This window comes from Rhinatrema bivittatum, chromosome 7 (genome assembly GCF_901001135.1).
Source record: "Rhinatrema bivittatum chromosome 7, aRhiBiv1.1, whole genome shotgun sequence".
Lineage (NCBI taxonomy): Eukaryota > Metazoa > Chordata > Amphibia > Gymnophiona > Rhinatrematidae > Rhinatrema > Rhinatrema bivittatum.
This window is the reverse complement of record NC_042621.1, coordinates 47,681,129-47,696,164: the sequence shown is the minus strand read 5'-3', so window position 1 is coordinate 47,696,164 and position 15,036 is coordinate 47,681,129. Positions and strand designations below refer to the sequence as shown.

General features: G+C 51.0%; 1 protein-coding gene across 1 annotated transcript in view; it reads left to right on the top strand.

The window, feature by feature from the left end:
- TUBB3 (tubulin beta 3 class III) overlaps window positions 1-15,036 on the top strand; it is a 53,853-nt gene that overhangs the window by 23,234 nt on the left and 15,583 nt on the right. The window contains exon 2 of the mRNA XM_029608344.1: window positions 4,400-4,508. Within this exon, the coding sequence (XP_029464204.1) occupies window positions 4,400-4,508 (109 nt within the window). The remainder of the gene's footprint in view (window positions 1-4,399; window positions 4,509-15,036) is intronic.

Below are 15,036 nucleotides of genomic sequence, written 5' to 3'. Positions count from 1 at the left end.
TTCTCTAAAAAAAAACACCTGAGCCCCAACTACTGTCATCTGAGGCGGACGTTACCTATCAAGCACAAGATGTCTTGGACGTCCGGAAGTGTGGAAAGAAGTGGGAATATCTCCTCTCGTGGGAGGGCTTTGGGCCCAAAGAAAATAGGGCCCAAAGCCTAATTAGATCCTTGACAAGCCTAATTAGATCCTTGACAAGGATCTAATTAGGCAGTTCCATGCCTCTCATCAGAGAAATCCAAACCCCTGGGGGGGCCTTAAGAGAGGGCAGGGTACTGTTACGACCCTCAGTCGCAGACAGCTGCGACTGTTATTACTCACTGCATGTTCTACCTCTCTCTCTCCCTTGAGGAAACCCGCGACTGTGGCCAGCCACTTCTGTCACTCTATGCTCCATTCCAGGACTCCCTGGAGCAGCGAGGATGCCGCTGACCGCCTCCTCTGGGCCTCCGTAGGCGCGCGTGCACGCTACATGGCCCCTCTTATGGGCACCAGGGCAGGAACCTCAGGGGCATCTCCCTGTGATGACATCACCAAACCTGGACTCTTAAGCTCTATCGGGGCCTGGCCCTAATCGACTTGGCAACGAGTTCCTTCCTTGCTGAATCCTACGGATTTCTCTACGGACGTCAGTTCCTGGTTCCGGTGCTTCCTGGCATGAGACACTCTCGGGTACCCGCTCCTCGGGGGCCCTGTTCCTGTCTCCATTTATCCGCTCCTCGGAAGGCCCTGCACCTAGGACTCTGCCTTCCAGCTTCCTTGCTTCTCGGGATTGGCCTGGAACCACTCTGCCTTGTGAAGACTGTACGTAAGTGTATCCTACCCTGCGGGCCACTACCTTCCTACTTTGCTTCGTGGGATCTACGGAGGTGTACCCTGCTCTGCGGGCCATTGCCTTCCTACCCTGCCTCATGGAGACCATCGGAGGTGTACCCTGTCCTGCGGGCCATTGCCTCACTACTCTGCTTTGTGGAGATCTACGGAGGTGTACACCGCTCTTCGGGCCATTGCCTTCCTTTTGTGACTGTGTCGTGCCCCCTGCTCCTCGGGGCAGCGTGTAGTGTATTGTGACTGGTCCGAGCTTCCCCGATCCTCGGGGTAGCTCTCTCTCTCTCTCTATCACTGCCAGAGACCCCTGGGCTTCCTCGCTCCTCTGGTAAGCCTACGTCATACCTTCTGTGCTGACGCTCTCTCAATGGCTCCGCCCCTGGGGATGCTCTCACTCTTAACTCCTCCTTACTTGCCTGCATCCCCGTGTCTCAGGACCTGCCCAGCTCCTCAGCACTAGGGGGACCTGCTCTGACACATCCCCTTATTCACTGTCTTAACCCTTTCACCCTCACCAGTGGGATCACCAGCAGCAGAAACAGGGGGCCGGAAATGACAGCATGATCAGCTGGAAGCCAACACACCCAGTAGTATCAGAAACAGTGAGGCTGACAGGCATTCACCCTGTGTCCTTTTGATCTCGGTTGTTCTCCCTCACTGCCTTCCCAATTGTTCTGGGTGGGAAAGGGCACAAAACTCAAAACCATATGGGCTGCCCTCATCTCTGTTCTGTTCTGCCTCTAAGGGATAGGGGACCATAAATAATTCAAGCAGCTACTGGATCTGCTCTGTTTCCACAGGAGAGCCAGAATTGATTTACACTGTTGACTCTGTTTTGCCTTCTTGGGTTCCAGAAAAAGGTGGCAGAACGCCATTCTGGGTTGTTCTGTCAGAAATCAAACCATCGGTAATGGACACAGCGGGGGTTGAATTGGCACAAGTTTGAAACTTGTGAGCAGTAGTGCAGTGCATGAAGGCCAGTGTTGAAGCGTTAACAATTAACACTTCTGCTCACAAGTTTCAAACTTGTGCCACTTCAGCTCACCTACTTGTGTCTGCTTTGTGCTCTGTAGTGTCAGATTCAGCATCACCTCTTTCCCTTTTGTTTCCTGCAATACAGGAGGAGAGGTGGGTGGGGTGGGACAGGATGGAAGGAGAAGAATTAGGGATCAAAGTGGCTGCTCTCTTTTTGTCTGCTCCAGGCTCACCCCCTCCCTTTCTCTTCCCTGCAGGCTGCTGGAGGGGAGGGGGAAGGAAAACAACACCCCCTGCTTCTCTGCCTCTTAAGCCTGAAAAGAAGTGCTGGAACTGTGTTCCAGGCCACCCGCCTCCACCCCCCCCACACACAAATTAAGCCCTGCCCGTATTACAACACAAAGGGGCCAATGCAATATGGTGCGCTGAGCGGAGTACACTGTTAACGTGCAGTTGGACGCAGGCAAAATAGGCGCTAATCGATCCCCTAATGCAATAAGGGGATTAGCGCCTATTTAACGCGTGTCTAACACAGAGTGAATGCAATAGCGCTCTTCACATGCAAATGCATGTGAATGAGGCTATTAGGCATTCACTCCCGATGCAAAAAGAAAAATGTGCACATCAAAAAAACAAGAAAAATAAAAGAAATAAAAGAAAAAAAAATGACGATCAGGCCCATCACAAAAACTGACGCCGAGTTAATCAGCGTTGGTTTTCGTGGCTGTCCACTGCTAAGGAAAACCGACGCTTACCCTTCTTCCCCTCCAGGTTCCACTCACATCCTCACCCCACAGAAGCTCCTGGATGTGCTGAAGAAAATGAATAAAACAGACGAAGCGCTTCCCTCCCTGGGCTCCAATCAGCCCCCTTACCATCTCAAGGTTTATGTGGCCCATCAATCCATCAACCAACCACACCCCCTTCCTAGTGCCTCTCAGCCTCGGCATCGGTTTTCGTGACCGCAGTACGGCAGTCACGAAAACTGTCTGGATTCGCCTTAGCAAGGATGCGCTAAGGGTTCAGCGCCCGCTTTCTACGCGCCTTTATTGCATCAGCCCCACAGGGAAGACGAATAAACTAGATGCACCTTGCATTTTTCTTCTGCCATCCTATTCTACCACTGTTTCCTATCCCAGTCCTGGAGACACACCTATCCAGTCTGATTTTCTAGGTAGACACAATTAATATGCATGAGATGAATTTGCATATACCGAGTCTCTAATGTATGCATATTCATTACAAATATCTTGAAAAGCAGACTGGTTAGATGTATCTCCAAAACAGGGTTGGGAGAAATTGTTCTGTGTTTCTATCTACTGTATATGGCATCCTTTAATATTATATACTGTATCTGAAGAAATGATGAAGAATTAGAATCCCCTCCATGCATGTTATGCGACCAGAGGAGAATGTGGACCCTTTGCCCAAGGAGGAGTTGGCGCTACCTGAGGAGGCGAACCCCCACAGATCCCTACCATCAGGAGGCGAGGCTGAACTGAAGCAAGGGCCAGCTGGAGCTTCACCAATACCAACCCCGTTCCCCGCTGGTTGAGCCCTTGGGTGCGTGGGGCTGGCTGATCTTAGGTAACCCTTGTGAAGACAATGGAATTGCCGAGGTTCAGTCTGAGGTCAGAAGCCAGAGAGTCGCCGATAGCCAGTCCAGGGTCAGAAGCCAGAGAGTCACCGATAGCCAGTCCAGAGTCAGAAGATCCGTCCGTGAGAGCCAAGAGAAGGAGCAAGAACAGGAACAGGACTCGGAAGGCAGGAACAGGATACAGAGCACTATGAAGCACAGAAGACCTCACCAAGGTGAGCAGACTCGTTGCCAAGTCAAGGTACCGGAGGAGTAAGCTCCCTTAAGTAGTCTCAGGCCTCAGACGTCTTCCAGAGGGCTGGACTCAATTTGGTGTGACTGGCCCTTTAAAAGAGTTCAGGGGGCGTGGCCGCGCTCCTAAGGAGGGCCCTGCCCGGAGAAGAAGCAGGAAGCATAGTCCTGTGGCCTAGTGCCATGAAGAGGCAGTCAGGGGTTGGCCCCCCTGCCACGGGGAGCGGTGTAGGGCCGGTGGCGGCAGCCGTGGCACCCGATGGAGCTAAGGGCCATCCTCAGGAGACCCTCCACCAGCCGCACGGAGGCCGCCCAAACTCCCAACACCAGAGACAGAGGTAGGAGGGGCTGACCGCGGTCTCCCGTGGCCGGGCCGTCTAACAATGCAGTTTCAGATAACACGGAAATGTCCAGCTTCAGGGTTCATCAATGCTGAAATCCACCACATTCGTGCAATTTTGGTCTGCAAGTAAAAAGGTTAGAACTAAAGTGACAAGAAAGCAAGAGAGGTTGTGTTTACCAACAAATCAACCTCAATAAAACGGCAAAGAGGTTCTATCAAGATTCTCATTCTTAGCTTCCAGGAGAAGCAGGGTCAGAGAAGGGATGCATCTATCATCAATATCTATTGTGTTTCTCCCAAATACTTTGCTTGGGGCAAGAATTCAGGGAAATAATATACTGAAAGTCTGATATCCGTTCTGTTTAGATAATTAAATAGTATGATTTTACCAATTTTCTCCTCTTTTTAAAAATGTTTTTCCCCAGTTCTGGGAAGTGATCAGTGACGAACATGGGATAGACCCCACCGGAAACTATGTGGGAGATTCTGATCTTCAGTTGGAGCGCATCAGTGTATACTACAACGAAGCTTCCTGTAAGTAGCAGCTCTTTGCACTGCTACAACTCTCCCATTCCACCCAGGAAGCTTGTCTTTCCTACCTCCACCTTCCCAAGGAGTCCCTCACTTTTTTTTTTCTCATGAAGGGAGTCCCCCATTTCTCTCATCAGAGGGCTCTTCACTTGCTCCACCCGGTATCTCCTACCTGCAATGCCGAAAGCAAAGGCAGATACTGAGACTGAATGAGCAGAGATGCTCCCCTCTAGAGTTTCAGCTCCCAGAGCAAGTGGGAGCCCTATTTATGGAAGTCTGGATAAGGTTTGTACTCCTCCCACTGCATTTACTCTTGAGCTTTGGGCAGCTGACTCAGTGCATTGCAGGGAGCAATCAAGTCCTCATTCTGCTTTGAACTTCAAGGAGACAGCTATGAGTACAGATTACTGGGGAGAGCTAAGGAAAAAGCTTAAATTAGCTAGCCAAACCTGGGGGAGGGTCTGTTCAAAATAAATAGCAGGTACAGTGTCCAGTGAACAGCACTGGCCAAGTGTTAACTGTTTAACTCCCTCACATCCTGCCCCTCTACCCACCCACCCCTAGGTTTGTTTTTCTGATATAGTCTGCCTAAATACATAATTGGCAACAAGATAAATTGGAAATGTGGTAATTTCTTAGGTGTATTACATCAAATAAATTTACCAAAATAAGGACTATCCAATGTAACTATTGTGGAGCCTTTATTCTGAGGGAAATCATCTGGAAACTTAGGGTTTGCCCCATTTGTTCAGAACTCTCTTCCTTGAAAAAGGAGCTGGCTGAAGTTAAAGCTGAATTAGCTGCAATAAAGAAAGTTTCATCCACTTTACGGTATTCAAGAATTAATTCCCCATTACCACAGAAAAACGAAAAGTCATTTACAGTGGGCTCAGGTAGGATAAGACCCACAGACACCCATTCTTCACAACTGTACAGCTCACAAGTCTACCCCCCCCCCCCCTCACAACAGGATTACAGTGGGCTCTGGTAGAATTAGACCTGTGATGCGGAGACACATGCTGTTTCAAGTGACACAAGTACAAAACGCCTTCTCTGTATTAGGTAATGAAGAAGCTCTTGTGAAAGAGATTGAAGTGTTATCTGAAAAGAAAGAAGAAACCCACTGCATATAGAAATTCCATAATACAATCAGTAACCAAAGGAAAAAACTAATTGTGCTGGGTGACTCTCATCAGAGACACTAATCTGGGAACTCTTATCACGGAAAACACTACAGTTATCCCAGGATCATCGGCCAGCAGAAATGCTATTCAAATAGGCAAAGTGATCAAAGAACCAACGACCTTGCTAGAAACAGCATCCAAGCGGTACAGAGAGATTTCCAGCCTCTAGCAAATCAGATTAGTCACATGGCGACAACCATTGCCTTTGCAGAAGTGTTACCTGTTCATGGAAAGGGGAAGGAGAGGCTAAGCCATATTAATAACTTCAATGTATGGCTCAAATCCTGGAGTAAGGAACAAAGTTTTGGATATATTGGGGACTGGGGCCATTATGGAACAGTAAAAAGCTCTTTCTCAAAGGTGGCTTACATCTGTCTGTGGCAGGAAAAAGGATCCTAAGAGATAAATTTAAATCCTATATCATAAGTTCCCTGTACGTACCAGGATCAGTCCAGACAGCTGGGATCAGTCCAGACAGCTGGGTTATGCCTCCCCTCCAGCAGATGGAGTCAGAGAGAAAACTGAAAGCACCCCCTAGATATATTTATTTATTTATTTATTTAAAGTCTTTTTTATACCGAAGTATAGCAAAAAATGCCTTCACTCCGGTTTACAGAATAACAACTTGATACATACAACGAGTTTGATACATATAACTAACAATATGAAAGAGAATCCAAATAAAACAAGCAATGAACAATATAAATGGGTAACATGTAAACAAGATGTATACTGGTGTGCCACCTGCGATCCCTCAGTATATTCTCTGACTCCAGCAGATTGAGAGGCATAACCTGCGGTCCTGGCCTGGTCAGTTTGTTGGTACTGGGAAAAAAAAAAAAAGAACAGGGGAATTTTTAATGGAGGGTCAAGATCATCTGGTTTCTTTCTTCTCTCTATCCTGTCTGTTCGTGTTGCTGTTTGTTTGTGCGCAGCGCGGTTAGAGCTCAGTGTGGGGCAGGCACATAGGGCACTGCCCTGTGAAAGTTCCCGGGTTAGACGGTCCTTGAGGCTGGGGGAGAGCTTACCGGTGGGCCGGTCACCCTCCCCCCAATTCCAGGGGTCCCAACCCTGAAGGGGGTTTTCAAAGAAAAAAAAACAAAACAGAAGCAGTTTCTTTTTCAGCCACTTCAGTCCTGTTGGGCACAGGCAGTGGATTTTTTCATTTTTACCCCGCCCTGCCAGAGCCTCTCCGGACCCCGGAGGGGGTGGCTCAGTCACCCGACGAGCTGTGCTGGTGAGCAGTTTACTCACCTCGATTTTGGCGCCAAATTTCTCAGGGCTCCATTTTTTTGTCCCGCGATGCCGCGATCTTCAGCCTGTGTGGCCTGTGCAGGAACGGGGGCGCGACTCTCGCGGGAGGGCCTCTGTCCCCGATGTCTTCCCGGGGACGAGGGACCCTCCCGAGGGCCGAGCGCTGCCCGCAGCGATTCTGGCCTGCCTTCTTCGCCGCGGCATCGCGGCGCTTCTGTTAGCCGTTCTCCGGCCCCTCCTCCCGCGGGGAGGAGTGCGGCGGCCATCTTGGCCACGCGGCAGTCAGACCCGGAGGCTTCGGAGGATGATTCTTCCCCTCCCCCCTCTCCTAGCGAGCGAAACACGCGATCCCCGGGCGATTTGGGGAGCCCTCAAGCTCCTCCTCCCTCGGGATCCCTGCAGAAGAGCTTAAAAAGGTCGGTTCCTTTTTCGTCCGATTTTGTGCTTCTGATGCACAAAGCATTTTTGCAGGCTGAAGCTGGTTGGGAGGCAGAGGTCCCTTCTCCCCCCAAGGTCCCTAAACCTTCCTTGCCCCAGGGGAAGCCGCTGAGCGTGGGGTCCTCAGGAGCCAGTGTTCCCCGCCCACGGGGGGGGGGGGGGGGGGCTGAGGGCACGGAGGACGCGGAACCGGTTCTGAATCCCCAGGACCCGTCAGACTTGCTGACGGCGGACGAACAGATGCCCGTGGAAGGGGATGTCCCCCAGGTGCTGCGTTTATTCGGCAAGGAGGAGTTAAGCTCCCTTATTCTCCATGTACTCCAGGAGCTTGAGCTCACGGCGCCCCCCCAGGACGCTGACACCTCTACGGGGGATATCGCTATGGCGGGGCTTTGGGCCCCCCCCCAAACTTTCCCATTCCATCACAAGGTTTAAAGATTGTTTCAAAGGAGTGGGAGCTGCCTGAGTCTTCCCTGAGGGTCACTCGAGCTATGGAAAAGCTATATCCCTTGCCTAAGGAATCCTTGGAACTCCTAAAGACACCGTCGGTGGATTCGGCTGTCACGGCTGTGGTTAAACATACGACTATCCCTGTTACGGGTGGTATAGCCTTGAAAGATCTCCAGGACCGTAAGCTGGAGATCTTGCTGAAGCATATTTTTGATGTGGCGGCCCTAGGTGTCCGGGCGGCGGCGTGCAGCAGCCTCGTGCAGAGGGCCAACCTGCGATGGGTTCAGCAGTTGCTGACCACGCAGGAGCTTCCTCCGGGTGAGGCTGAGCAGGCCAATTGCGTGGAAGCTGCGGTCGCTTATACGGCGGATGCCTTATATGATTTGTTGCGTACTTCGGCTCGCATAATGTCATCGGCTGTTTCAGCTCGGAGGTTGCTGTGGCTCCGTCGTTGGTCGGCGGATGCCACCTCTAAGGCAAAATTAGGTTCCTTTCCCTTTAAGGGCAAGTTGCTTTTTGGAGAGGAGCTGGATCAACTTATTAAGGACCTGGGAGACAACAAGGTATACAAGTTGCCTGAGGATAAGCCGCGTCAATCGCAGGCGTTTGGGAATGCTAGGGCTCGTTTTCGGGGTCAAAGGCGTTTCCGTGCGGGACGAGGTGGTGCCTTTCCCCAGAGACAACAGGCAACAAGAACCCAGTCCTGGTCTCCTTCCTTTCGGGGCAGGAGGCCTCAACGTGGAGGCTCCTCACAAAGTTTCGCTGCCATTAAGCCCGCACAATGAAGGTGCGCAGGCCCATTCCTCCGTTCCCGTTATCGGAGGTCGGCTGTCCCGGTTTTGGGAGGAATGGGTCAAAATAACTTCGGATCAATGGGTCCTCGACGTGGTCCGGTATGGCTACGAGTTGGATTTTGTACGTCCCCTCCGGGATCTCTTTATGGTGTCGCCATGCGGTCCGGTGGAAAAGAGGCTGGCTATAGCGCAAACGCTCAATCACCTACAGGCTCTGGGGGCGGTGACTCCGGTCCTGCCGGACCAGCTTCGGACAGGTCGGTATTCCATTTATTTTCTGGTTCCCAAAAAGGAGGGCACCTTCCGACCGATCCTGGATCTCAAGGGAGTAAACAAGGCCTTACGAGTGCCTCGCTTTCGGATGGAGACGCTACGGTCTGTTATTGCGGCCATCCACAAGGGAGAATATTTGGCTTCTTTGGACTTGACGGAGGCTTATCTCCACATTGGTATCCGAGAGCGTCATCAACGATACCTACGCTTCATGGTGCTAGGGTCCCACTATCAGTTTTGTGCCCTCCCTTTCGGCCTGGCCACCGCGCCGCGAGTGTTCACCAAGGTGCTCGTAGTGGTCGCGGCTTCTCTCCGTCGGCAAGGAGTACTCGTGCACCCTTATCTCGACGATTGGCTCATCCGGGCGAAGTCGCATGCGGATTGCAAACGGGCAGTTTCCCTGGTAGTGCGTCAACTTCAGTCATTGGGTTGGGTAGTCAACTTCGCGAAGAGCAGACTCGAGCCGACCCAACAATTGGAGTTTTTGGGCGCGCGATTCGATACCTCGGTGGGCAAGGTTTTTCTTCCTCATCAACGCATGCTCAATCTCATGGCACTGGTGCGGCGCCTGTTGGCTCTCGCGACTCCCATGGTGTGGGATTATTTACAGCTCATTGGTCATATGGTATCTACTATGGAGATGGTGCAATGGGCTTTTGCGCATATGCGGCCTTTACAGAGATCACTGCTATCTCGTTGGGATCCCAGATCAGAGGATTATAGAAACATAGAAACATAGAAATGACGGCAGAAGAAGACCAACCGGTCCATCCAGTCTGCCCAGCAAGCTTCACACATTTGTTCTCATACTTAACTGTTTCTCTTGGCTCTTAGTAACCTTATGTTCTAATTCCCTTTTCACCCCCACCATTAATGTAGAGAGCAGTGCTGGAGCTGCTTCCAAGTGAAATATTAAGTTTGATTAGTTGGGTAAGCGGCAGCATAGCTCTCTGCCATGAAGCAGAGGGCAATGCTGGAAATGTGTGAAGTATCAGTTTTTCTTTTCCCCTGTCATTGAAGCAAGGAGTCATGCCGGACATGCACCGAAAGTGAAGAATGCCTTGAAAGTCACATTAACTATCATCAAATATTGAAAAGCCTAATAATTGGTAATACCTATAAGCCCATGAACCCATCCCTGTTTTTTTTTTCTTTTTTTCTTTTCTTTTTTTAATTGGGAGATGGATGCCCTTCATCCTTCTACTCTGTGAAGGTGGACACCTACCACCGGCCACTGGCATCCCGCTCCGTTAATGCCTCTGTGGCTACTGCCGCTCCATGCAGTGTTTTACTACCTGCTCTTTATATGCGTCCTCTAGAACTGATGGATCCCATCCCTGGGTTTTTTTATTATTTATTTAATTGGGAGATGACAGCCCTCCATCCTTCCGCTCCGTGAAGGTGGACACCTACCACTGGCCACTGGCATCCCGCTCCGTGAATGCCTCTGTGGCTACTGCCGCTCTGTGCAGTATTTTACTACCTGCTCTTTATATGGACACCTACCACTGGCCACTGGCATCCCGCTCCGTGAATGCCTCTGTGGCTACTGCCGCTCCGTGCAGTATTTTACTACCTGCTCTTTATATGTGTCCTCTAGACCTGATGGATCCCATCCCTGTTTTGTTTTTTGTTTTTGTTTTTTATTTAATTGGGAGATGACAGCCCTACATCCTTCCGCTCCATGAAGGTGGACACCTTCATGGAGCCTTACGGGCTGGAACTCCCTTTACTGGAGGAGGCCCGCTCCAGTCTCTCCTGGTGGCTCAATCCAGACAACCTGCTCCAGGGAGTGAACTTGGAACCCCCATCTTGGATGGTGGTGACGACGGATGCCAGTCTTTCCGGCTGGGGGGCGGTCTGCCAATCCCGAGCTGTTCAGGGCACCTGGTCAGCGCGCCAGTCCACTTGGTCCATCAACCGCTTGGAAACCAGAGCGGTACGTCTGGCCTTGCGTCGCCTCCTTCCCATGGTAAGCGGACGGTCGGTACGAGTTCTGTCGGACAACGCAACCACAGTGGCGTACATAAATCGACAAGGAGGCACAAAAAGTCGTGCAGTAGCGACAGAGGAGGCGTTGTTGATGGCTTGGGCGGAACGCCACGTGTCGCGCCTAGCGGCCTCCCACATTGCCAGCGTGGACAACGTTCAAGCGGACTACCTCAGCCGCCAACATCTAGATCCAGGAGAATGGGAGCTTTCATCAGAGGTGATGTGTCTCATCACTCGGCGGTGGGGGACTCCGCACTTGGACCTCATGGCGACTCGGACGAATGCGAAGGCGGCGCGTTTCTTCAGCCGAAGAAGAGAGCACGCGTCGGAAGGAGTGGATACACTGGTGCTTCCGTGGCCCCGTCACATCCTTCTGTACGTGTTTCCACCGTGGCCCCTGGTGGGGAAAGTGTTACGACGAATAGAGTCCCATCAAGGTCCGATGATTCTCATGGCTCCGGAATGGCCGCGTCGTCCGTGGTTCGCGGATCTCGTCAACCTGGCAGTGGACGGTCCTCTACGGCTAGGTCATCTTCCCAATCTCCTGTGTCAGGGTCCGGTAGTTTTCGAGTTGGCGGCTCACTTTTGTCTGGCGGCTTGGCTTATGAGCGGAAGCAGTTAAGGAGGAGAGGTTATTTGGATGCGGTGGTGTCTACCCTGCTTCGGGCGCATCGGTCTTCTACTACGCTTGCTTATGCTAGAGTTTGGAAGGTTTTCCATGATTGGTGCGCCGGTTTGGTTATAACGCCTAAGCGTTCGACCGTTCCTCAGATTCTCATGTTCTTACAGGAGGGCCTGACAAAGGGTTTGGCGTATAATTCGCTTCGCGTCCAGGTAGCGGCTCTGGGATGCTTGAGAGGTCAGATGGAAGGGTCTTCCCTTGCGTGTCACCCAGATGTAGCTCGGTTCTTGCGCGGTGTTAGAAACTTGCGTCCTCCTCTTCGGCTCCCCTGTCCTTCCTGGAACTTGAACTTGGTACTCCGTGGCTTGTGTGTGGCCCCGTTTGAGCCTATTCAGTCGGCTTCGTTGAAGGATCTGACCCTCAAGACGGTTTTTCTTGTGGCTATTTCCTCGGCTCGGAGAGTGTCGGAGCTTCAGGCTCTTTCTTGCAGAGAACCGTTCTTGCGTATTTCTGATTCGGGTGTTTCCTTACGAACCGTGCCGTCCTTTTTACCTAAGGTGGTCTCGGCGTTTCATGTCAACCAGACGGTTGAGCTACCCTCCTTTTCGGCGGAGGACTTGCGGTCTCCTCAAGGTAAGGACTTGCGGCGTCTGGACGTCCGGCGAATTCTCCTGCGCTATTTGGAGGTTACCAATGATTTTCGAAAGTCGTATCATCTCTTCGTGTTGTGGAATGGGCCCAAAAAGGGTCTTCAGGCATCTAAGGCTACGATTGCCCGCTGGTTGAAGGGGGCCATTGCATCCACATACATTGGCTGCGGTAAGCCTGTTCCGGATGGGCTTAAAGCTCATTCGTTGCGTGCTCAGGCGACTTCGTGGGCAGAGAATCGATTGGTCTCTTCCCAGGAGATATGTTGGGCGGCCACTTGGAAATCTTGGCATACGTTTGCCAGGCATTATTGCCTGGATGTCAGGGGTCCGTCCTCACAGTCGTTTGGCAGCAGCGTGATTCGAGCGGGACTCTCAGGGTCCCACCCCAGTTGAGGTGGCTTGGGTACATCCCAGCTGTCTGGACTGATCCTGGTACGTACAGGGAAAGGAAAATTAGGTTCTTACCTTTGCTAATTTTCGTTCCTGTAGTACCATGGATCAGTCCAGACGCCCGCCCACGGTGTTCTGGGAGTCCGCTCGTGTTCCATTTTTATCCTTTACATTACAGTTGGTTTCCACACCACAGATGAAGTGTGTTTTTTCACTGTACAATTGTCATTGTTTCCTGTTGACTGTACAACTTTGGTGTTCTATTTGTTTGTCTGTGTTTAAGGAGGTTACTGTTTGATCTGGCCTCTAGGTTGCACTGCATTCAGTTGCCTTGTGGAAATTTATTGGGGGTGGCATTTGCTATGGCTAGATTCTTACTTCTGCTTTGATATCACATATACTGAGGGATCACAGGGGGCACACCAGTATATCTAGGGGGTGCTTTCAGTTTTCTCTCTGACTCCATCTGCTGGAGGGGAGGCATAACCCAGCTGTCTGGACTGATCCCAGCTGTCTGGACTGATCCATGGTACTACAGGAACAAAAATTAGCAAAGGTAAGAACCTAATTTTCCTGCATTTAAACTAGATGCCGGGGGTGGCAGAAGGAAATTAGTATGTCACCACCCAAATACAAATGCAGTGGAAAAGGGTGAAGTGGATAACAAAACTCAACTAAAGTTACAAAAGGAATCCAAGAAAAGCAGTAACCTGAATGAGAAAAGCTGGAAAGCTATGAGCACAAATGCTCGTAGTTTGGGCAATAAAATCCCAGATCTGCAAGCCCTAATGGTGGAGGCGGTCTTGGACGTTGTTGCTGTCATGGAGATGTGGTTCACGGAATCTCAAGATTGGGATACGGCCGTACTGGGCTATAACTTGTTAAGGAAGGACAGAGAGGACAGAAAAGGGGGAGGAGTGGCTCTTTATGCCAGAAACAATATCCAAGCATCTGAGCTGCAAGGAAGATGGGGCAAAGAAGAAGCACTATGGGCAGACCTAAAAAAAGATGATGGGGCATCCATTTTTATTGGAGTGTGTTACACCTGTCGTTCGCAGACGGCTGCAACCACTAATGTTCACCTCTTTCTTTGCTGCCTTGTCATCTCTTGGAAGAATGGCGGTCTCCGCCAACCACCGCCGACAAGCCTTGCGTTCCCGTGATGGCATGGGCACTACCGACCACCATCTTGTTTCAGGAATTACCTAGTTGCACACACACGGGCCACCTTTGTACACATCATGGTGGGAACCTCAGGGGCATCCCCTCCGGATGACATAATCCTTCTGTTGTAATTAAGCTGGCTGGCCCTTTGGTTTGACGAGTTAGCAAGGAGTTCCCTCATTGCTGAATTCTGCTCCATCCTTGGACTTCCGGTTCCAGGCTCTACACTTGGCGTGAGACGCTCTGGGTACCCGCTCCTCAGGGGCCCTTCATTGTCTCTGGATATCCGCTCCTCGGAGGGCTTTTTTGCCTTGGACTTCTATCTGTCCCACTCCCCGGGATCTCCTCTGGAACTACCTCCTGTGTGTACCTTTCTACTACAGACTTCAACTATACCAAGCCTCTTTGTGGGATTCTCTTCGGTGTACCCCGTGCCTCGGACCTCTACTGCTTCATCCCAGTAGGAACCACTCCGGTATACCCTGTGCTGCAGGTCATTACCACAACATCGCTACAGGACCCTCATTGGGGTTCCTGCACCTCGGAGTACCATCTCATTACCACTACTGAGACACCTCTCCGGCGTAACCCGCTCCACTACCGTATCTGTACGTCTGAGGTAATTCTACACTATTGAGAGACTTCCTGGCATATCCCACTCTGTGGGCCACTACCGGATCTTCACATCGGAGGTATCACCTTTGGGTATACCTCTCAGCTCAGAACTATAGTTCTTATACTTATACTGCACCTCCAGCTCCACGGGCTGTGCCTTTCTCCTCTCTTACGGGCCGATACAGTAAAAATGCGGGCCACTCTCCTGTGCGTGCGATTCAGTATTTTAATTTATTAAATTTAGGCCCGGCGGTAAAAAGAGGCGCTAGGGACACTAGCGCGTCCCTAGCGCCTCTTTTTTGACAGGAGCGGCGGCTGTCAGTGGGTTTGTCAGCCAACACTCAATTTTGCCGGCATCAGTTCTCGAGCCCACTGACAGCCACGGGTTCGGAAACTGGATGCCGACAAAATTGAGCGTCCGGTTTTCAACCCGTGAGCCGTGGGCCTATTTCAAATTTATTTTTTTTTTTTAATGTTTTTAAACTTTCGGGACCTCCGACTTAATATCGCCATGATATTAAGTCAGAGGGTGCACAGAAAATCAGTTTTTACTGCTTTTCTGTGCACTTTCCTGGTGCCTGGAGAAATTAGTGCCTGTCTTTGGGTAGGCGCTAATTTCTGAAAGTAAAATGTGCAGCCAAGCTGCACATTTGACTTACTGAATCGCGCGGGAATACCTAATAGGGCCATCAACATGCATTTGCA